Here is a 24,553-nt window from a genome sequence, read left to right as displayed (position 1 = left end):
ACATTGACTGACAAGGAATGTCAGGAATTCTGCTGAACATGTTCAAAATGGAATAGCAAACAATAGGTCTTTGATTCAAGTATAAAAGTATAAAAACTCTTATATTAATTTAACCTGTTCTGGTGGTGCTGACTGGTGAGCTCTTGGTTTGTCTATACCATTTTTGCCTTCATTTCTCCTACTCTGTGTTAAGAAGCTTACTGAAAATGGAATGAAGTTCTCTTTCTTTTTTTTTTTTTTTTATTTATCAGGATTTGATGTCATTTTTTGACATATTTGTAAGAGTGTAATTAATCTGTACCAGTAAAAATGATTTCTTGCAATTGCAAATTCAAGGTCATCAGGTTTTCCTCTATAAGCGAAGGTGATTCTTCATCTGCCTTTTTTTTTTTTAATGGGTGCCATGTACTGTGTTTTGCTGTACATATAGTTGGAAAATGCGTGTGGTTATGATTCTTCTTATTTTAATTTAACCTTTGATCTTTGTCCCAGAAGATAATTTTAACAGAAAGCTAAAGTGAACAGTTACTACAGAGTGACAGAGGAACTGAATATGTAATTAAAATTATGGTGTGTTAATAATGATCCCTTCGAATCTGTTGTCTTTCTCCTTGCGAGCTCTAACACAATAACCCAGTTCTCTTTTAATACTATTTTGTGAAGGTGTATTACAACTCTGCCAATACTGTTTGTGTTATGAACAAATCAGACACTGAATGCACACTGTAGGAAGCAACAGCAAAAAAAGATCACTTACTCTCTAACATCCATGAAGGTGCGGTGGATATAATGTAACATGGATTTGATCAAAGTGCAGCATCCTTTTGCCACTTGGGGACTCCCAACCCAAACTAACTCCCCTAGTATATAGTCTCCCAACTTGTCCTGATTTTTGGCCTGGGGATTTCTTGAACTTAAACCCACCTTTTGCATGTAAATGCTTTTTATGGAGTTGTCTTCTGTGAATTTGTGTAAGTCCTTTTTAAATCTATGTAAAATAATAGTATTCATGTACTATGCCAAGAATTCCAAAGTTCACCTACCTGTGTGTTGTGTGAACAGCTTCCACGTGTTTGATTCTTATCTGCTAATTTTCCTCGATGATGTCCATTTCGTGTGTTGAGAAACCGTGAGCAATTGTTACCTATAGCTTTCTTCATTCCATAGATGTTTTATAGATTTCTGTTCTCAACTGTTTCTTTTCCTGGGGGAAGACTCCTTGTATGTTAACTATTCCTTGTAGCTGTGGACATGCTGTTATGAGTGCCCTGGTTGTGTCCTCTTGTGCCGCTTTCAGTTCTGTTACATACTTTCTGAGATGAGTAGGAACCAGGATTGGATGCAGTATTAAGGATGGGTTTTATACATTGAAATACTGTGTCCTGCTTTGTTTTCTAAGTCTTTTATAAGAATTCTTAATATTTGTTTTACTACCTCTGCTATTTTTATTACTTCAGAATCTCGTTTCAAAGTGAATACCTTTTTCACAGCCTGTCATCTTCTGGGGGATGGTAGGATTCTGGGCTTTCTTAAACTTATGTGCTTTACTTTACACCTCTTTACAGTGGGTTTCTTGTGCTAGTTTAATATCTACTCACACAGTTGTGTGAACTCATGACACCGTAGATCTATTCTAAGCTATAAAAAGCAAGAAATCTTAAAATTATACAAAACCTTTTTCATGTTTATAAATATTGCAATAACATTTTCACAATGTTTAGAGTACACTATTATCTGTGCTGTACAAGTTGTAGGTGAAATTAACAACAGGACTAGATATTTTGTTTTGATTCCCATTGCTTTAATTTGCAAACTCAATCTTTTGCAGTTTTGTTGCTAGAGAAGATGGAACATGATGACATTTGTAATAAAACTCTGAAGATTACAGACTTTGGTCTGGCTAGAGAGTGGCACAGAACAACCAAAATGAGTGCAGCGGGGACTTATGCATGGATGGCTCCAGAAGTTATCAAGTCCTCCATGTTTTCTAAAGGAAGTGATATTTGGAGGTAAGAAGTTTGTCTGCTGATAACTGTGTTCAGTAGAACTATGTGAAGGTTCATGAATTAATTTTTATTTGGATTTTCTTGGTGATTTCCTGGGTTATTGCCTCAGCATATGGCAAGTATAGCTGTTCTAAGAAACATATTCATTTCTCAGCATCTACTTCATTTGACCTACTTTTAGTTACTAATGGCTTACAAATTGGGGGAGGGAAAATAACAGGAAAACTTTTTATTTTATTTTTAAAGAAAGAAATATCTCATTAAGAGAAGCCTTTAAAATATCTATTGGTTAAGATACCTAAGTATTTTATCTTGAGTCTTAATATAAACAGCCATATGTTCTTGATACATTAACATATGGTTGATCTCTTATTGGTATGTTTACCTTACATCAGATGTTTGAAAAACCTTATTCTGCATAAAAAAATGTGACCAGCCAGTCTGATAAATAAAAATAAGCCGCAAACCTTTTGCCAAATGTTAACTTAAATGAGTGCTGGTTTTTTAGGAATCTAGAATGTGACAACATGTAAAAGTGAACATCAGATCTAAGCCTTTATGTTATATAAAGATATAGAAAGATTTTGCTTCCAGTAGCTAGAGTGAGGAGAGTGTGTTCAGCACAAAAATTGTTCTAACTTGCTCTCTAATTTTAAAGGTGAGGAACTCCCTATGTTAAATTTGTGAATTTCTCATTAAAGACAATATTGTGAATCATATAAATTATATCGTTCTCGATAGTGATGTATTCTTGAGTGGTGTACTGTGGGATACATGGATTGTAGAACGGTAATTTAAACTTTAGTTTTAATTTAGTTCTGTTTCGTGAATGGGGAAAAGCAGTGATTGCACAAGAGGCTCTAAAAGCTGCTGTGCCTCACCCTGAAAAGTCTACATTTCCTTTCTTTTTGAAATGTTTTCTCTCTGAAGGATCTGAAGTAGCTATTTGGGTAAGGAGGGGAGGACTTTAATCTGTTTTCTCATGCCTTCTTATGCATGTTCTGTGTTGTATAATTCTTAAATAGGGTCCTATTTTGCTTAGACGCCTGATATTCTACAGCATGAAGTAATACTTTTGGTATTCTCAGGATGATTCTATATCTGCACTACTGTTTTGTGACACCCATTTTTCTTGTGTCTGGAACTGATTTTCAGCATTTTGTTTACATCAGTCTGAGTTGATGCCCAGTTGAGAAACATCTTTGGCCTCATTCTTTTTTTCCATTCTTTCTTCCTTTTTTCTTTCAATTTTTTTTTTTTTTCTTTTGAGGGGTGGAGGTTGGGTGTAGGCGTTTCCCTAATCAGCTGTATTCCATGCTTAATTACAGGTCCTGTCCAGTCTTGTTGCTGTGATTTTAGGTATCTGAGGGGGTATGCTTTGGTGCAATTATTTTATATTCTGCTGCAACATTAGTTTACATTTTTGGAACCTACAGTATTTCTCTTCTTCGCCTTCTCTCCTGCACGCCTCTCTTGTAAAAATGTAAGTATTTAGCTCAATGATGGACATCTAACAGGAGAGGTTTTTAAGTAGAAAGGCTGTGTTGTACAGTATATAGTTTAGACCTTCTTGGCTTCTAAAGATTTTCTGCTTACTGCACTTTAATCTGTTCTGTTGCTTATCTTTACTCTTTCCTTAAAAGAAAAGCAAACGAATACCCTGTTTATGGGAGTGGTTTTTGTTTTAAAAAGCATTTAGGTTACAAATTTAAGTATGGGTCTCTAAGACAAGAACACAATGTATCTCAGGAAAGTTCTGAACTTTAGTTACACATACAGGGTATGGAGTCTCTAAAAGAAGTCTGCAGATGTCTTTTTTAAAAAAAAAAAAAAAAAAAAAAAAAAGAGAGAGAGACCAGTTGAGGCTGCTCAAATATACTGACACTTGCAGCTGGTCTTCCAGAATGAGCCAGTGCTCAGAAATGTGGGAGTATTTTCGTGCAGAGCCTTCCAGGCTGCATGTTCTCAGGTGTCATCCTAGATAGCAGAACTGGTGCTTTCCAGGCCCTGCATGTGTATCCTTCTGCTTCCCAAACCAGAGTTACAACTACTGCATTTATTACCCTGTGGCATATGCTTCCAAATTCCCAAATAAGAATTCTGCTCTGTCAGCCCTACGTTTCCATTGATCATCACACATTCGTAGTGGTATGTCAGTCTTGGTTTTGTGTGTGGAGCCTGAAAGTGCAAATATGCCCGCAGATTTCCAAGTGCTGCTGGTGTGCTTCAGCAGTGGTCTTTACAGTAATGCATGCCTCCAGTGTACAAGCTGTTGGCAGAGCTAGGAAGCACTTACTGTACAGCAGAATTAGCAGCTGCTTTTGCCTGGCACATTTGTATAATATTGAAGTGATTCATGTAGTAATACTTAGTAACCTCTGCTTTAGAAGATGGATTGTAGAGTAAAATAAACTTTGAGAACTTTATTTATACCTTCATTTTGATCAGCTTTTAAAATATGTAAAAACAAGAAGTTATTGCTGGAATGAGAATAATTTTTAATAATGAAAATACTTAAAATGACATCTTCTTGAAAGTGTATTAGTTTTTGTGGTTTAAAAATGTATAAATCAAGCATATCATGCCAGTATTTTTTGCCTTTTGATGATGGAAAAGGAGATGGCTTTTGTTCTTTTTAAAAAAAGCTATTTCTTAGAAGCTCTGACTGTGTATGTAGGACAACTGTATGTGAGCTGGTAAAATTCAATGCACAAAGTAGCTACTCCTGTACTTGAGAGAGTTAATAAGTAGTTACTGTCCTAGATAATGATAGATTAGTACCTCCCAAAAACTCCAGCATGGTAGGACTAGAATGTCTTTAGGGTTCCTCCCCACGGTTTTCCCCCCACAGCGCTGGCTCTTGATGCTTGATAGTAAGACTGCTTTCATTAAAAGAGACGGTTTCAGGCTACTACTGTGTTGGTCTGTTCAGAATTTTACAATCACCTTCTTGGCACTGTTGAAAGCTACTTAGGTCTAAGGGCTTGAATTGTAAAGCTAATAGCGTGACACAACTTTTATGAAAGATGACTTCTTTTTACTTAAATTTATTGTTCTGCTTAACTTTGGAGTTCATGCTAAAATATGCATAGAATAGTCTGAACAAGGGAATTCCTTAACAGTCTCTGCTTGCTGAGAGAGCATTACATTATTTTTACGCTTTCTCTAAGCACATAGATGAGATGTTGTTCAGTAGGATTCCTCCCTCACACATCAAATGTGTATGTGCTGCAGGAAGTGTTGTAATCATAATTGTCAGAAGTACCACTGATTTAAAACAAAATTGGAATTCATTATTTTATCCTTCTTTGAGTATACAAGTAAGTGCAGAGATTAGACTGGAAAAAATTGGGAGGAAATTAAGAGACCCAAGACTTTTCTTTTTTATTCTATTTTCTCTTTTTTAGGAATAGATTGTATTCCTCAGCTTTTGATTAACTGTTAGCCCTACAAATTCATTAGCTTTCTAAGATTTTATGATAGGCAAAACTTCTTAGATAAACAGAACATAGATAAACAAAACACTGCTGAGATTCATGCTCATATTGCATAGTTTGCTGTCTTGATATTTATTAAAGTCATGTTGCAAGGTCTTGTATAATGCTGAATGACTTTTTCTCATTAAGGAGAGAGTGATAGAAAAACTTTAATAGTGTGTGTTCTCCCGGTCACATCTGCTGTAGTTGAGGTGGTATTTCTAGTACTACAGGGTACATGGCCCTTACCTCCCCAGTGCTGTATGCTTTTCTCCTCGTGTAGAAGAGTTCAATCCAGTTCTGCAAAACTTGCAAGCCATTTCTTCACACGCCTGGAGAGAAAGGGCAAGAGCAATACTTTGTATTCTGTTTTTTCCCTTTGCCTGCTCACTTTACTATTCAAAAGGAGCGATAGGTTGTCCTTTGTATCCCTGTTCTATAGATAGTGGCTCCCTGGCAGGAAGAGAAGGCGGGGGGAACCAAACGCAGTCATAAATGCCACTTCAGGCTCACATTCTAAAAGGAGTAATTCCTTCTTCCACAAAAACAGCTGTGAAAGCTATCTGTTTCAGTGGTGGTGGAATAGGAGCTCTCTGAAAGCTATCCATTTCAGTGGTGGTGGAATAGGAGCTGTAGACCAACAGCAGTGAGCGTGCTATCCCAGCCCCTTGTAGGGGCTTGGATCATTTGAGCAAGCCAAGCATTGGGCATACAGACCCAAAGAAGGAAGGTAAAAGCAACACCCAGCTCTTCTTCTAGGTTGGAGAGCATAGCAGAAATTCTTACAATTATTGTTTCTGTAAAAGGAGTTCCTATGATTCTTGATTTCTGTACCAGACGCTGACAAAAGATCTCTTCATGCCACCACCTTTCACTGGAGACAATGTTGTTTTGTTTGGTGGTTTCTTTTTTCTCTTTTTTTTTTTTTTTTTTTTCTAGTATGGAGAAATTTTTGTGTGCGTAACCATTTTTCAATCATGTTGCATCTTCTATGGGAAGTGAAAAGTTAACAGGCCTTTAAATAACACACAAGGGATTAGAAATGCAAACTTCCACCCAAAGCTGAAGCTTTTCTAATGTTTTTTTATTACTACTATTTGAAAAAACAAACAAACAAACAAACAAAAAGAAACAAAAAAAAAAAACCAAACCAACCCAGCATGTACATCTAGGTAAATTGTTGTGAAATGTTTGGAAAGAGCCTGAATGCTCTGCTGAGGTTCTCTTTTTTTTTTTTAATTTGATTGGGTTTTGGTGGATGGAAGGTTACTTGTTTTACTGTCATTCGGACTTCTGATTTTAAGTGAGAATTACATGATATTAGTATTTCCATTAAAGTGAATTCAGGCTACATTTTGAATAGGAATGCGAGCCAGTCCTAGAATCGCATCCAATTTGGTTACTTGCTATTAGTGCAAAGGTGCAAGATGACTAAAGTAGAGCTGACTCTTAAAGACATTCACCTTTGACATGGGAAATCCTCTTGAATTTCAGTACGTGGTTGGACAGGTACTTGTTTGTTCTGGAGTAAACAATGTGCCAGTATTCAGAAAATAACTGTTAAAAAAATTACCTTTTGTAGTTATGGAGTGTTGCTGTGGGAACTGCTTACAGGAGAAGTTCCTTACCGTGGGATTGATGGCCTTGCTGTGGCTTACGGAGTTGCTGTCAATAAGCTTACTTTGCCCATTCCATCCACCTGCCCTGAACCATTTGCAAAACTAATGAAAGGTATCTATGTTATTTCTTTCTATGCACTTAAATAGTTATGTTTTTGATGTGGGTATCCTTGTCTGTAATAGTCGTGGGGTTGCAAAATAAACACCTCATTTGATAATGTGCTGTGTCCAAAGTATTTTGTTTTTCTTTACACAGCAATCTGTTGTTACAGACAGCTGAATGTGTTTCTGAGGAAGTCATACAGTATTAGTGTGTATCGCAGAAGTTGGTCAGTAGTGACAGAGTACATTCTTTGCTCTGTTTTTTTCTGATTTCCTTTTACACTCAAATTGCATTAATTTCCATGAACTACAGGATATAATACAGATCAATACAGGATCAAGATTAAAATCCCAAGGGGAGAAACTGCAAATGCCATTTTTCCCTCACTGTTTCTTCCTGAGTGTCAAAGATGTTTTGGAAATACTTTAGAGAGAAATAAACATTTCCTTGGGGTTAATTAATTTCTTTATCTTTTAAATGTACCCCTTCTGTGCAGTACCGCTAGTTTTGCTATTTCAGATCCTAAAGATAAAGATGAAAAAAAATTTACTGTTAATAAAAAATAGTCATCTGACTACAGGTGGGTAGATGTCAATTCTGTAAATGGAAAAGGAACTAGAGAAGCCTTGCAAATAAAGGGAACACATTAGAATTTGAAGTACAGTAGCAAGTGACTTGAAATTCATGTATTTCTTCAAAAAGGTCTATGTACTATTAAAAACTGATGGGATTTTGATAAATTCTAGAATGCTGGGAGCAGGACCCTCATATCCGACCGTCGTTTGCCTTAATTCTTGAACAGCTCACTGCCATTGAAGGGGCAGTTATGACTGAAATGCCTCAAGAGTCTTTCCATTCCATGCAAGATGACTGGAAATTGGAAATTCAGCAGATATTCAATGAATTGAGGACCAAGGAAAAAGTAAGTTGATTTTTCCAATTGCGTGGCAGTGAAGGAAGGGTATGCGTGTAATGTGCGTTTGTGTGACACAGCAGTTTTGAACTTTTGAATTGTGGCTTACCAATAGAATACTAGAAACCTGATTTAGTAGTGGAGGTACACTTGGAAGAGAGGACTTACTCTCTCATTAAAACATTATTAATTTAAGTTGCCCGTTCTTGTTGGTGAATGTACTATTCTTAAATTCCATTAATATGTTTCTGGACAGTATTTTAAGATAACCCTGTAACTGTCTTGCAGAAAACTTACTTTAGAAAAGAGGCTTTGAATACAGGTCTTCTCAACTTCAGACAATGTTGCGTTTCACCTTTCTTTCTTAATAGAAATAGTAAACAATTCTTTATAACTAGAGGTATTTCAGTTGAAGTGAAATGTTAAGTTTGACAGGAAGCGTAATGTTATTGTGGTAAGTGAGGGTTATCATATGAACGGCTCATATAAGAAGCACAGGCAGTTGAAAAAGAAACATATCCATACCGGTCTCCCCAAAGAAAACAGGTTGTAGATCTGTAAATATGGCACATGGGCTCTTTTTAATATGTGGTGGGGTTTTTTTCCTAGATATTTTAATACATAACTTAACAAACAAACCAGAGTTTATTTACCCCTTAGTTAAACTTTATAACTACTGCAAATTTTCAGCTGCTACTGAACATTGTCCTCAGCTGTGTGAATGAAAAGCTTTTCATCCTGTTATATGACTGTATCACTTGGCTGCTTTTCCAAAAATGGAATAGTGCTTTTATCTTTCTTCTTCTTGAACGATAATATTGATATCTTTCAATGTTGCAGTTTTGGAAATCTTCTTGCCACATATTAATAAGATTGATTAAGTTAAACTTGTACTTATGAATCAGCAAATCCAGTTTCTCTTGTTTATTATCCAAATTCCTCTTACTGATCTTCTTTCCATATTCTCGTATCATGGTATGTTTGTGCTAAAGGAGTGCTCACCGTTCATTCTCTTTGCCCTCTCTTATAGTTACTTCAACTAGTTTTTAATCACCCTGATGTTTGTATTTTCCTTTAGACAACTTGATAATGGTAACAATTGGAATAGGCCAGGTGTCCTCTTGGGCCCCTGTTAGACATGCCTCTAGTAGAAACAGATTCCTCCTTTGCAGGTCTTTCTTGCAGTATAATTATTGTCCAGTATATTTTTTTTGTTATTTTTCATGAAGTGGTAATAAATGAGGAAGAAGAGAAGGGAGTTGCAGTGACTTGTGAAGAAATCTTTATAAAAGATGTAGTCACTTAACTTTGACAAAAGCAAAAACTAAACTCTCGTCTTGCAAGTCACTGTCAGTAGCCTTTGTCCCTCACTACTTCTCATGAAGTGTCACAACTGTCTCTTTGTGGACTATTGGCTGGTGATTGGTGTGACGTTACAGATCTAGTGTGATATCAGCATATGTGGTATTAGAATTTATTGATCACCGCTAAGATTGCAGTATTGTCCATAATAATACGTATTTGCCTTTTCCTCCACCCTCTGCTTTTCCCTCTTCCATTTTGGTTCACAGAACTGGGTAAGTGTTGTCTGTGTAGTCTCTGCCCTTCCTGCAGCAGCCATACAAGTTGCTGGAGCTGGGCTGTGTGCCTTTGTAGCTGTCAAATCTCTTCCTTTACAGATGGGTTATAGTCATACATATATATACAGGGAGTAGAGACTTTTCTTTGTAGTTGCCATAGGGTCACCAGCCACTGCGTTTACTTGACACAACATGCCACAGGGCATAACTCTCTTTTCTGCTCTTCCAGCAACTGCTAAACCAACCATTTTCCCCTATTTACACTGGGAGCAATTGTAACAGGCATTCCCATTCAGGTTTTTCTTTTATTTTTTATTTTTATTTTCTGGAGGCATTAGTCCAGTATGAGATTTCCTATTGAAGAAAAATCTAACTAAATCAAGTTGAGGATTAAATAAGTTGGTGCAAAGCTATGGGAGAAGAGTCATATTTTTGGTGTAAAAGTGAGTTAAGTTTAATTAGGGAGGGGAAAAGATAAAATGAAATTTACTTCTCATATGCCAAAGTAAACGCATCTCCAAAGGCATCTGCCCTAATTAGGTAAACTTGTTTAAGAATGAAAGCATGTTACTTTGACTCAGACAAAGTTTTCATACGTACGGGCATATTTAATTTGGCACATTATCAATTTTACTGTCAGGTACTAGGGAGAAAATAATGTCTATGAAGTATTTATATAATAATAATAAAATAAAAAACCTCTGCATGGAGTCTCATGCCCTGTAAAAGAGGAACTTCTGTAGCTGGAGGAATTTCCTCAAGGGCTTGCTGTAAATGAGTGATGGTGACACCCACTCCAAGAGAAGATCGCAATCTTCTTTTGACAAATGTTCTTGAGCACCTTAAATACAGAATTCTTTCCTAGCTTCCTTACAATGGGTGTTTTAATTGTAGAGTGGTGTAGAAACATTGCATAACTAATTGCAGTAAGTCTGTTTTTAATTAGTTTATTTGGAAAAGAGTAAACACTTAATCTCTTGGTGAGGAAACACTATTACTTATTCTGGACTGCCTGCCTTTTCAATACAGGCCCACAATTTTTCCTTGTTACTGAGCTTTATGGAACCTGGATTTAGGGATGATGAGAGAGAGATAATCAACAGTGTCTCCCAATACATCTGTATTACTGTATTAATACAGTAATAAAGATCTGTCCTATTTAAACTCCAAAATACCTTTATTCAAAATTTGAATTCACACAGCTTCTGCTTTCAACCCTTGTATTAGGTTGTTCAGTTTTGACTGGACAGGAGGAGGAGGAAAGTGAGAATTTGCAGCAATCTCTAAATTAGGTGATTAAATATCTTAAAAAACAAAACAAAACAAACAAAAAAACCCTACAAACAAACAAACAAACAAAAAAAAACCAAAACCCCAAAACCTTACTTGCTGGCATGAAGACAGGCTCCTTTGAATTTCCAAGAGGCAGAGTTTCCTTTTGCAAAACCGTGTAAGTTAAGCAGAGTGGATTTAAAAAAAAAATTCTTTTTTTCAAATATTGTGTTGAAATAAGCTCACCCAAAACTAGCAAACCATATGAAATTTGTCAATGATTTCAATTAAATTTGAAAACAATGATAAGCAGTGTGTGTATGTTATAGTTTTAAAGAGAAAATAAGTATCTTTCTGAGGAACAGATACTTCTCACTGAACGACTTTGCTTCAGTGTTATCCTGTCCTTTGACATCCAGTCTTTTTGGCAAGAACAGAGAGGTTTTTTTTCCCCTCATTTGAAAACACCAAAATTATATAGTTCAGGAACTAATTTGTTCAAGACAAAGTGGGAGTTAAAAAGAGCAGAAAATTTGGGGGTTTTTTTGCTTTCACTATGTCTGATAAGGAATTGTGCTTGGCATACAACATTGCTCGATACTGGTGAGCAGTCTGTAGTAGGCACTGTGCTCTGAAAAAAAAAAAAAACAAACAAACAAAAAAAAAAAAAAACAAAACAACCCCAAACAAAAGACATCACAATTATGAGATTGTACAGTGACAAAATGAATTAATTTTAAATAAGAATAAGATTCTTGTATATCCAGGACTTTTATCATAGCTTAATTTCACATGCTAGTTTTCTGTTTTGAATTGAATTTCAGTTTCTATTCAGGTAGAATTTACACAATCATATGTAAAAATGAAAAAGTTATGTAGCAGGAAACATAATTTCAGTCACATCATAGCTTCTCCTTTTCCTGTAGTCCCTTTTATTAGCAGTACTGACTACAACACTGCTGGGAAAGTCTGTTTCATGTACAGTATGCCCCAAACTATAAAGGGAGGTCTCCTTAAATTTCAGATATATTTTAAGAGATTTTGGAAGCTGAAGACAAAGATAATTTTAAGGTGGTAGGTTTACAGCTGTTTAGCCTTGGGAATTCATTTACCCTGAAAAGTTAACTAGCTTCTTTACTAGAGGTTTACCTTCTCCAAAATAAAAAAGAATAAAGGGAGAAGAATAGCTATTCTATGGGGTTGATGGTTGCAGAGTGTATGTGGTGCAATTCAGTGGTTAGTAGCTGTTTGATGTTGTACAGATATCTATGAGATTTTAATTAAGAAACAGCTGTCTTCTGGTTTATGAGTTGGTTTATCCTATTACACTAATCCTCATTCGGTGTAATACTGATTGCTTTTCTAGATAGAAAAGCGCTATTTAATACATGACTGAAAAACAGGAAAGGTTAGAAAATTTAAGATAAAGGCATTCATTTGTGTATTCGTCAGGTCATTGACTTTATGTTAGTGCACAGGAGCTATCTAAGAGCAGCCCTCATGCTCTGAAGGAGTCTCTGATGTGAAGTACTTGGAGCACATTTTCTGCTAGGCTGTAAGCTGATAATCTTTGATTGGATGTGATGTCCCCATTGCCTTAAGTAAAGTGACTCAAGTTGCATGGTTAAAGGGAAGTCTGTATAATGATTGATTACGTCTGGATACAGAATCTTGGCTTATGCAGAATGGAGGACTATCAGGAGGTCTTATGTGCATGTTACATGTACATAGTGCATCATGAAAATAGATCAGGAAATACAACCTGCTGTGCACTTTATATATCCTGTAATGCAACCTTCACATTATTGCTTAATTTCATTGATGTGAATCTTATCTTCAGGAGCTTCGATCGCGAGAAGAGGAGCTGACAAGGGCAGCTCTTCAGCAAAAGTCTCAAGAAGAATTACTTAAGCGCCGTGAGCAACAGTTAGCAGAGCGCGAGATCGACGTGCTGGAGCGTGAGCTGAATATCATGATATTCCAGTTAAATCAAGAGAAACCCAATGTAAAGAAGAGGAAGGGCAAATTTAAAAGAAGCCGGTTAAAACTTAAAGATGGACACAGAATTAGTTTGCCTTCAGGTTTGCAATTTTGTTTTGAAGTTCACAATATATGTTATAATTAAATATGCAGACTTCAGTTCCATGGTTAATGTTTTCAATATTGGCTTTTATTTTAATTCATCGCCTCGTTCTTCTACCCTAATAGTGCAAAAGAGTATGGTAAGAATTGTGTAGCCCCCCCCTTTTTTTTTTTCCCCCCTAAGGAAACAACTTTCCTTAGTAGTCCTCATTTCAGCTGGAAGAATCTTTCGCCTGATTCAGTTAGAAGTGCGTTGTTTCTGGAGGGAAAGGTAACTAGCATGGGAGCCACATGATGTAAGACTGGTTTGAAGTTCAAATTTTTGCTATTGTTCTTTTTGCGCAGATAGAAAAGTACCTTTTTATCATACCCCAGAACCTTCTAACGTGATCAAATATTAGTGCTGTTTGCCCTAAACTTGCAAATACCTAGCAGAAAAGCAGCACTTCATAAAGACTGGAGGTACAAGTGTAGTAGGTCTAAACTGCATGCTTATTGCGGTCTCAGATACAACACAGCAGTTACGATCTTTGGTGCCTTACTTCTTGCAAGAAAACACTGTAATAGTAACAGAAGATATTATTTCAGAATACAAATATGGTATAAATTGAATATTAGAGCATTTAATTCCATCCATGAATGTGTTAAAATGCAAAGAAGTTGTATTTTTAGAGAGTCTGGGGTTTTCTTTGAAGTTAGTGACTGGTTTAGTGGTGCCTTTTTAATGTTGCCACGAGATGGCACTACAGAAATTCAAGGTTATGCCAATGGTTGGAAAGTCTTCACTAATGGTACCCAGCATCCTGATGTTGTTGGGCTTGCTTTAAGTGGCTTCCAGGTCAAGTCTGTCAGTTTATTACTAATACAGTAAGAACTTAATGCCACACTAACACAGGTCTGACCAAATCATAGCTGTCTGGTAGTTGGAAAGAGAGAAAGACAGCAGTAATGTTTAGAGTACTATTTCAGCTCTAGTGAAATAAGATTATTTTTCCTTACTTTAAGAATAATAACAACAGTAAGTAAAAAGCACACTACAGCCTCACAGACAAGCATGTTAGATTGGTTTATGTTGTATCATAGGCTTAAACTAAATGTTTGGTCCTTTGTTTCTAGTTCTGCTCATATTTAACTTGAAAAGGTGATAAAATAAACAGTTTTATTCAGAAATCCACTTTGTTGTCAAGAGTAATCCAGGTGAACTTGTCCTTGAGACAACTCTGTTGTAAGAATACATACAATCTAATTGCACTGATGATGGGAATTAGAGAGGCAGATAGCATCAAATTTTATTTAATAAATTTTTTCCTACTCGTCAATATTTGTTGTTGTTCTTGTTTTTTTACTACTTTGCTATGAATATTTGTAATTCTGCAGTTTGGTATCTTGTTTTCCTGATATGTTGATAGATGTGACTTCTTTATTAATGCTACTTTTTCTGTTGTATATGAATTACATGTTAAACATATAAGGCAGATCTGATTGCCATGAATATTGATTGATTTGAGATGAAATACTGAGATTTTTCTTTCCCTCTGTGACAACCAACAAGATTGAATAACAGCTTGTGATATGGATTTGTCTCAGTTTGGGTCCACTTGGACCTACCTGCTTTTGTTGATGTTACTGCAAACCTGTCATATAGTGTCTGTGAAGGTGTTAAATCCTGCTCGTTTGATTCCATATCTAAATTGTTAAATTAAGGGTTAGAGTTTGTCAGTGTTTTTAATATGAACGTCTCTTACACTGTCAAGTCTAATTCATTATATAGCTTTTATTGTTTTAAGAAGTACAGCAGTATAATCTCCTGAAGAGTTTTTTATTAAGAACATTAAAACTGATTATTTTTTTTTTTTTACTGTCTTACAGATTTTCAGCATAAAATAACAGTGCAGGCATCCCCCAATCTGGATAAGAGGAGGAGTTTAAACAGTAACAGCTCTAGTCCATCAAGTAGCCCCACAATAATTCCTCGTCTTCGAGCTATACAGTGTAAGTCTTCACCATTTCTACTTGTTCATTTAGTCAATACAGACTCTTTGTTCCATATACTTGCTGAAGCACTGGTAGTAGTATCAGATTCCAAGCAGATTTCTGTTGGATTTCCATGTCTCTTAACTTGTTCTAAAATTTGCAACTTGTTCTTTGATGGCAGGGATAATCTTGCTAAAATGCTAACTAATTTTCAGTACTTCAAAATGATTGTGAATGCTTTAAATCATGTATTTCCTTAATATCTTCAGGAACTCATTTGTAAATTTACTGGGATAAAACAATAAAGAATCAAAATTTATAATGGCAAAAGGCAAAGCATCACATTTAGAACCCATGTAAGATGGAAAACAAGTTCGGAGAATGAGAGTCACATAAGATGGAAAGGCCAAAGAAGCAGCCAGCAACTCGGCTTGCTTACATCAGAAGAGAAGCAAGCTTTAAGCAAACACAAAACAAGAAGAATATAAAGAAGTTTGCTTTAGTTTTTTTGAAAACAAGAGAAAGAAACAAAAGTAAAATTGTAGGTACGCTTGTAGGTCTACATTATTGCATGTATACTGACTCTGATGACAGAGGGAAGGTGTGTTCGTGGTTATGTAGTGGAGGTACCATGAATATGGAAGAAAACTGATCGTATTGTTACAGTGAAGCCTGCATTTGTAGAGATAGAAATGTATCATGTAGAGACAGAAAACAGTTCCTGCAGGATTCACTGCTTGCAGTTGTACTGTCTGATCTATTGTGCAAAGTAGATTGTCCAATTATCCAGATTGAGTATGGAATGCCTTAAGCTTCTCTCTCCACATGAAATCAGTGGAACCTGTCCCAGCTGATTGCTTATGGATGGTGACTATCTTCTTTTGCAAGGGTAGTCACTTCTGAAGGAAATTCTACGTAATCTGGCTTTATCAGATGTAAGTAAGGAGGAGGGGGATATTTTTCTGCATACTGTTCTGTAGCTAGTAAAGAGAGATTTGGGGTTTTTGGTTTTTTGTTTGTTTTTTTTTTTTTTTTTAAACCAGCCTGAAACTTTAAATAAAGTTTGGATAGAAACCAGATCTTTCATCTCCTTTGGAATACCTCTGCCTTATGAAATCCTTTTCATTATTAATGTCTAAAGGAGAAGTGGTGTCTTTTCTGGCAGTAACTGTATTATTTGTTTGAACTGTAACTGATACAGTTCCCTGGGCGAAGACCGTTACTACCCATATGTTATGGATAAAGGAGAGAGGTGGACAGACTCTGTCTTGCTTTTCTTAATGAAAATTTGAGATGGAAGGAAAATTACATAAAGTCTTTCTCAGAGATTTCCTGACACAGTACCTGTGGTGATAATTGTTTTCCAACCTCAAACTGTGTGGTGGGTTTTTATGTTTGGTTGTTTTTTTTTTACTGCAGAAAGGTAAGAAAGGTTTTTCTTCGTAAAATGTCAGAATTACATATAAACAAGACTGTCTCATTTTGTCTTTCATTCTCCTTGCTCTGTATGGAAGTGCTTGGAAATGAAGCAAATGTTAATGTTGGGTATTGCCATGATTCTGAAAACTTGAGGTTTTGGGTTTGTGTGGTTTTTTTGTTGTTGTTTTGTTTTGGTTTTGTTTTTTTTTTTTTTAAATGAATAGCCTTACGTGAGCTATAGCAGTGCCATTCTTTGCATGTGTGCTTAGTGCCACTAGGGATTTTTCTTTGTGTGGTTTTTTTTTTGTTGTTTTTTTTTTTCCCCCCCCTTCACTTGAGCAGGCATTTGTATTTGTAGGACTAGAACATACAGGACAACATAAAGGCTTGCCTTTAAAAGAAGTACCCTTCTGTTTCTGAGTTTGGATCCCTAGGCTTCACCTAAAAGCTTATCAGATCTCTCAGGAGTATCTAGCTGAAACAATTTAGCTTCCACACCCATCTGCACCTGTGTAAAATAAATTCTCTTTCCCACAATAATGTTTTATCTTGATTTAACTTCAAAGTGTCTTTGTTTCAAGAAGACTTGCTCAAATACAGGTGATTTGAACAGGAGTATCTAACAATTGGTTACTTGATTGCTTTGTCATAAGCGAGTCTAGCTTCCAAATCTAAAAGTTTTTTAAGTTAAACCAAAAATCTAGTTAACTGTAAATGTTGTTATTAAAATAAATTCAGCTAATTTTGAAAGGTGTTTTGAAGGGAGGTGAAAAACCAGTAAGGTATATATTCTGTAGGTCCTGGAATGTGGTTAAAAATGGGAGTGTAAAGAAGGTGGGTAGACTGCTGTACTACAGAGGAAGCTGTGCTGGCGAGAAGGTGTATGGTGAGGCAGGAGGAGAGTGCTGTGCAGTACAGGACCAGCAGAACCACGGGCATGTAAATGCCACCTCATTTATCATGCTGTTATAACTGGCTAAGTTGTTTTTCTCTTAGGTCTCTCCATCATAGCTGTAAGCATGCTACATTGATAGCAAGTTATTTTTCTGGTTAGTGAGTTGTATACAAAAATCTGCTTGCCTGGGTCTTGTCCTAGAAGGAAGATCTTCTAAACCATACAGTAAAAACTTGATATCAAAAGATGCTTCGTGCCTTTATAGAGCTGGGCTTTATGACCCAAAGATACAAATATAAGAAGGGAAACAGTTCTGTTTCTGAAATCAACTTGACTAAGATCTCTACTACATTCTCTTAATTTTTCCTCAGTGATTCCCCAAACAGATACACACACAACTAATGGCCGAAGAAACAGTATATATGTGTACCAGCAAGATGTAGATATCACAAGTGAATATGAACTTCCCAGTGGGGTTATAAAAAAAGGCAAGACTTCATTATGTTTCAAAGGTGCTGGTTCTGTTTAATGTAACAGTTGAGACAGTGACAGACTAAGCATTTAATGAAGATTAGGCACTTCAAAAGTATGATTTCTTTTGGTGTAGTGAGAAAGTGAATGTTGTTAATTGTCACAATTGGAATATTCTGTTTCATTGGATACCAGTTGTTCCACAGCATATGTTTTCTTTATTGGAATTTAAGTGCTCAGTCTAACTCACTTGTCTGAATTGCCTAAATATATGGTTCTCAGTTAAGGAAGCATGGAAAATATGATTTTTATTTTTATTTTCCCCTGCTTTATCTTTAATTTGGGTCTCTTGTCAGCTCATAAATTATTTTTCTTGCTTGCTCATCTTTTTGGATCGGTGCAGTTTGTGTGGCAGTTTTTGTAAAAGAAAAAACCTCAAATTTTGTCTGTTCCTCGTGTTACTGTGTCAAAATGGTTTTGCAGTGCAGAAAATATTCTGTTCTGTCAAAATATTTTGGGTTTAGAAATACTATTTATGTGCAGAGTTTTTTTCTTTGTGTTTCGAATCCAATCTCTAGTAACTTCAGATGAAAGCAACAGAACTTGGGGAAAGAGCACAACTTATCACCAAGAAGAATTTGAAGATGTGAAGAGAAGTTTTAAAAAGAGAGGTTGTACGTGGGGACCAAGTTCAGTTCAAACAAAGGATCGTGCAGATTGTAAGGACAAGTATGTCTACTACATTTTGTTTGTTTGATAATGCTAAGCATTCTTGGTAACTGAATCACTAACATAGATAGTGAGTGAGAGTGGTTCTTCAGTCTCTAGCTAGAGCTAAAACTCAGTCTTACCTTCTAATCAATGTAGGAATTACATTAATAATGAGTAGCTCCCCCACATAGACTTGAGGATAAAACACTTGCTTATCTTAAAGTTTTAGTGGCTCTTATGTATTACCCTTTATCTCTGGTTTTTGAGACTTGGAACATACTGGGATGCTGAGATGCTAATACGTACCAGACATTCATGGCCTGTTTATCTTGCCCTTCATTACATTGACTTGAGGAACTGCAGGCATGGCCCCCAGTAGGCACTTCCAGTATGATTAAATAAGACTGGCTGACTTTATGTATGTGAAGCACAATTCACACCAGCAACATCATTTCCACTCACAAACTCAAGGTGAAAGGGCTCTGAAAATCAGTTGGACACCCTCACTTTCAGATTATTTTTTCTGATTGCTCAACCTGGAGATTAGCAGTTTCTCTGAAGCAAGTGATCCTTTTCCTTGTCTCATCTAGTATATATAATTATTTATAGCGCCTTGGTTTTTTTCTTGGTAGAGACATCCACTTATTTACCTGCAGCAGTAGTTCATTCCAGTCTATCTATTGAAACTGGCTTTATGATATTTTTGTTTGTTTTAAAGTCACTAGGTTTAATAAACTTCCAATATTCACATTATTTCTTTGACACAGTGAAACTGTTGTCCAGATTTTCACCAACTTTTGTTCTTCAGTAGGTAGTCAAGGCCCATTTTTCATTGGCTTTCTTTTTAGGCCTGAATTTTTCATCTAAGGAATACCTGATAAAAGGCATGTATCAATTTATGATCATATGACTGTGTTATTGTATAGAATTATTTTTTTTTACCTTTGGAAAGCTTTAATGTTTTCAAGTTATGTACTACATATTTGTAGTTTAAAAAGACACGTTTTAGTAATTTTTTTTTGTCAAAGTGTTTATAAGCACAGTATGCTCTGTAATATCAAAATAACTATTGTTATTTCAGAATAAGACCCCTTTCAGATGGCAGCAACCCTTGGTCAACCCTTTTAATGAAAAATCAGAAGGGTGTTCCTCTAGCTTCGCTGTTTGTGGACCAAGGTAAGAGCTATTTTTGAAAAAGGAAAGGTTGCCATATAATGGCGTTGTCTACCTCCGGTGTTATAAATTGTATTGCTTTAATTCCTCGAGGATTATGCAGATTATTAGAAGAGTAGTCATGCTATAAATAATTTTCCTGTGCTAAAAAAAAATTAAAAAATGCGTCAACATCTTTACATGTCGCGCATTAGCAGCTAAGAAATATACATGGTGTGTGAGCAGTACCACATAGAGATAATTTTTTTTTCCATGTTTTGCAGGCTGATCTCTATATGCGGTCTGCAGTTACCACTTTTTAGATTCTTCTAAAAGGAAATATCTAAATCAGTAATTGTCTTGACATTTAAATGATCATTAATGACTTCTATTATTAGTGGGCTCTGCATAGTTGTTTAAGAAAAATATAGTTGTTTAAAAACTTTTAAGCCCTCATGTATTCTCAGATATTAGGTCCCTGTTTTTAATATGAGACTTATTCTCTAAATATTCAAGAAAAAAATCCGTACATTTCAAATCTTAGTTGTTTGGGAAACATTTTGGGATTCGCAGATAAAGCACAAGGAAAAACATACTTAATCCTCTCAGGATCAGGAACATAATAGCTGTATGTTGCTTTTTATGTCCATTACTGTAATGTACTGTGGCTATGCACTATTAATAATAATTTTCAAATTTGCACACACAGTCTATAATAGATCCTTTTACCTGAACAGATTAAGTTACCACTGTCAGGAAAAAAAACTGGTGTAACTTGCTGTCCATACCAGCGGCTGGATTTATGCCAGCTGGAAGAGGAAATCCTAAGATGCTTGGACGCTGCTTTTATTTTTTTTCCCCACCACCCCCGCCTTCTAGGAAAAAGGCATTTTCATCTTCGTATATACTGGTAGGGGTATAAATCTTTCACAAATAGTAGTTTTATAGACTTATTAGCTTACTACTTAAACCCCTACATACAGAGAAGATTATACAAGTTTACATATTTGTATTTCAAATATTTCTGTTTATTCTGTATCATTTAGTACTTTATAGTGGGACAACACATGTAAGTCAAATTATACCTTCCATTTTATTTGTCATTAGGTGTGAGATGTCAAACTTACTTTTTTCCTCTGGACCACCATGGCCTAATGTATTAATTGGAAAAATTTCTAGTAACTCACGGGATTTTGGAGCACAGCTTAATTGAAAGTGTTGCAAAGAATGTGTTTGTATAGTAAATTACTTCACTGTAATTCATACACAGAAATATTTTCCATATTATTTGAAAAGCACTACCAAATTGTTGCAAATCCTCCAATATCACAGAAAATGTAAAGACAATATCTGCTCTTCAACTGTGTTGAATGCATAAAGATTGGGAGATACATTTTGTCTGTCTTAAAATAAAGGTACGTCTTTCAGATGTGGAAAACATTATTTACAGATAACTTACATACTTAGGAAGATTGATCTGCAAGTGGCTTTTAAGTGCGTTTGCTTTTGAGTTGCTAAAAAGATGAAATTGTAGCAAAATGGTACTTCTGCTGTTTTAAGGACTATTAAGAGAACATGAAGAGGTTTAGACTTAATTTGTGTTTCTGAGTCTTACAGTGTGAGTCTCAGCCTTCTGACTGTGTCTGAAGGGGGTGTACAGTATATCTCAAGATTAATACTTGTGCAATTGAAAGGAAATAATGGTGTACGTATGCAGACAAGCAATAGCAAAATAGCTGAATTGCAATCTTAAAGTATACTGTAATGTTTTACAGGTGTCTGTACTGATAAGAAACTTTTCCCTGAAGGTTTGGATAGTAAAAGACCAAAGCCAATTAAGTTGCCGAATCAGGCCTATATTAATCTACCTCTTTGGAAAGATGATCAGGGAGAGAATACAGTAGAACACGAGAGCTTTGAAGAAGGAACCTCGGCTAGTTCTACAAATAGTACTCCTCAAATGACACCTACAAACAGTCTGAGCCGGACACTGCAGAAAAAGAAGACTGATTCAGTGCTGTATGGGTGTGCTGTCCTCCTTGCATCTGTTGCCCTGGGCTTAGATATCAGAAGGCTGAACAAATCGCAGAGTCCAGATGAACTCTTGCCTAAAGATGAGAAGAAGAAACGTGATGGAATATTTCAGCGTGCTTCAAAATTTCGCAGGAGTGCCAGCCCTACAAGACTGCAGTCCAAGAAAGAGGAAACAAGCATTCCATCCCTAAATCCAGCTGCAAATACTGTGAATCTTCTCTCTATGCCCTCCATTTCCACAAAATGCCTACTTCAGTCTGACAGTGAAGATGCGTTCGTAAGCACGGTGCTTGGTGATTGTGGTCCATGTAGTTCCACAGATGACTTTTCATCTGAAACTTCTGAAAGTAAGAGAGAGCAGAGGATACAGCTGGCTCCTAACACAGTTTCTACACGATTAAAAAGTCAGCATTTTAATCTTTGTCTGAAACAAGAATCTCAAAATATGCCAAATGATTCCTCGACAAAGTTGAGTGTGTTGGGTCACAGACGAACCTTATCAGATGGGAACAATTTTCAGGCCACAGGTGGGTGATTAAGAACTTAAAATGTAGGGGATTTTTAAGTATAGAAACAGAAAACGTAAGGAAACTAATCATTCACTAATGAGTTGCTGAGATTTTTGTTATGCTGTTTTGTGTTAGCTGAGCCACCATAAGTATATGTGGGTAAGCTCACATTGTCTGAACCCTGAATAAACTACCAGCGCTTGAAATACTATCCTGTTGGGAGTGTAGGTATGGAGATTTAATGGGAAGAGATGGTTCATTTTAAGGCAGATATTGAAAAAATAGGTTTCCATGGTCTTTTCATGTGAGAACCTGCTTTTTGTGAAGTATACGTTGTTAGTATTATGGCTGAAATAAACTGAGACTGTGTCGGGGCATCCATTATGTAGTTGTGGATGTCATGAGACTGAGAGTACACTTAATATAAGTTTCACAGTCTGCATAGGTGAGTGATTGAGCATCACTTTAGTACTGCACATTTATTAACTTCAAGAAAAAGAAGTCTGTAAGTTTTGATTTGCATGCTGAGCTAGAAGTTATGTCGTATGTTCCCAGAATCCTTAAATTAAGCTGTTGATAAAAATTTAAGCTGAAGAAAAGGTATTTAAATCTGGTCACCATGTAAAGGGATAAGTTTAATGAGTTTTTGAGAAGTCGTCTGAAATTTCTATACAGGCGTTCCATGGTGGCTTAAATGTAATATTCTTCACGGTACTCTATGCATGTATATGGCTTTATTCCAATATTAACATTCATCCAGTTACTAGGTAGTTAATGCTTTCTCTATATATCTCTTTTGTAGCAATAAAATAAATTGTTATGGCCTCTAGCAGAGAGTATAGATGCAAAAATGTTATTTCGGCACTGCTGGTCCTCTCTTAGGAGATGCCCCAGAAATATATGAGCCTCTTAATTTTTCTGGTGGAAAAAAAACCCACTAGTGCTTATGGCAACCCACTTTTACAAATGGCAAAGAAATTAAGAAGTCACATGGTTTAAATTGTCTTTTTCTTGTTTGGCCTTTCCTTTCCCTTAGCTAATGGATTTGCTTCAACCAATGATGTCTCCACATTACCAGTTCTGTCAGTTACTGGAACCCTGCACTCTCCGTCTGTTCAACAAAGAAGCAATCACAGTGGTGTTTCAACTGAAAAGCAAAGCACTGTCAATATTATATCAAGGCCTCGACCTTCTTCTCTAAGAAATAAAATTGATACGTGGCAGATTATTCCACGTATTATTAAACCAAACTCTAAAGACTCTGAATGTTTAGAGGGCAATGTAGATCCAGATGTTAATTTCTTGCCAGATACTGAGGAAAGAACTAACTGCCACATGCCCTCATTACTTGATATTGATGTGGAAGGTCAAAACAGAGACTGTACTGTGCCTTTATGTAGAATGAAGAGCAAAACTTGTCGGCCATCTATATATGAACTGGAGAGAGAGTTTCTGTCGTGAGTGCCTTTTATTTTAAAAATGTTTGCTTTTTAAAGGGGAACAAATATAAAATTCTTATCCATCTAATGCTTTGTGCTGCTGTTTTCTGATGTACTGTGACAAATAGTACCAAAATTATTAAAATGGGCAGCTAATTAAGAAAGTGTAGTAGGTGCCTTTTTTGAATGTTCCTTGGAATCCCAGTTAGTAACTCTAAAAGCACAATGCTGCAAAATAGTATTCTAGGTGAACTTTATATTTTGAATAACTAAAATAACATGCCCATGTCCCTTTACAATGTCACAGAATTTTTCTTTAGGTTTAAGGGGTTTTGCTAGAAATTTAACTTTTGCACATTGAAAAAATAAATGACATACAGTAAGGTTGGGTTCCGTCAAGAAGAGTTTCACCTAAGAAATGGTTGTCTACAGCTTGCTTCTGTGGCCTGTAGAATTAGGGAGGGGGACAGGGGATTTAAGATGCTGGTGTAGGAGGCTCTCTTGACTCCTCATGAAATAGCTGGTTACTTTTTGGCATTTGATACTGAAATTGGTTAAGGACCAGCAGCTGAATTTGCAGTCTTTGCTCTTTTTTTTTTTTTTTTTTTTTTTTTTTGTGAGGTCTTTCAACTGTGTGCATTAGTTTCTCAAGAAAGTTACACTGCTAGTATAAACACTTAGGTTTCAGGCACCATATCGAATTGAGAGGGTGAACTTCAGTATTGCGATTGGATTAAAGGTATTTGACATACTTTATAATGTGAAACATTCTTTGTAGGTAAGGATACACTGGAACGTAAATATTTGTACTCTTAACCTTTTGAAGACTACAGTGTTTGCACTGAAAACAATATTCTTGGTTTGGAATTTTTTGTTTGTGGTGGAGGGGTTTGCCTCC

The 24,553-nt window shown here is 36.0% G+C and overlaps 1 protein-coding gene across 1 annotated transcript in view; it reads left to right on the top strand.

Moving 5' to 3' along the window:
• The window catches only part of MAP3K21 (mitogen-activated protein kinase kinase kinase 21), a gene marked incomplete at its 5' end in the record, with an annotated part of 40,973 nt that extends 17,209 nt beyond the window's left edge, over window positions 1–23,764 (top strand). Inside the window, 10 exons of the mRNA XM_082481595.1 lie at window positions 1,829–2,009; window positions 7,065–7,213; window positions 7,951–8,126; window positions 12,810–13,050; window positions 14,921–15,043; window positions 17,711–17,827; window positions 18,389–18,539; window positions 19,603–19,697; window positions 21,449–22,234; window positions 23,253–23,764. Coding sequence (XP_082337721.1) covers window positions 1,829–2,009; window positions 7,065–7,213; window positions 7,951–8,126; window positions 12,810–13,050; window positions 14,921–15,043; window positions 17,711–17,827; window positions 18,389–18,539; window positions 19,603–19,697; window positions 21,449–22,234; window positions 23,253–23,677 — 2,444 coding nt within the window. The 3' untranslated portion in view covers window positions 23,678–23,764. The remainder of the gene's footprint in view (window positions 1–1,828; window positions 2,010–7,064; window positions 7,214–7,950; window positions 8,127–12,809; window positions 13,051–14,920; window positions 15,044–17,710; window positions 17,828–18,388; window positions 18,540–19,602; window positions 19,698–21,448; window positions 22,235–23,252) is intronic.
• Between the last annotated feature and the right edge of the window lie 789 nt (window positions 23,765–24,553).

Source organism: Vanellus vanellus (genome assembly GCF_965231255.1).
Source record: "Vanellus vanellus genome assembly, chromosome: 3".
NCBI classification, from domain to species: domain Eukaryota; kingdom Metazoa; phylum Chordata; class Aves; order Charadriiformes; family Charadriidae; genus Vanellus; species Vanellus vanellus.
Note: the sequence above shows the minus strand (reverse complement) of the source record. Positions and strands in the feature narration are given on the sequence as shown.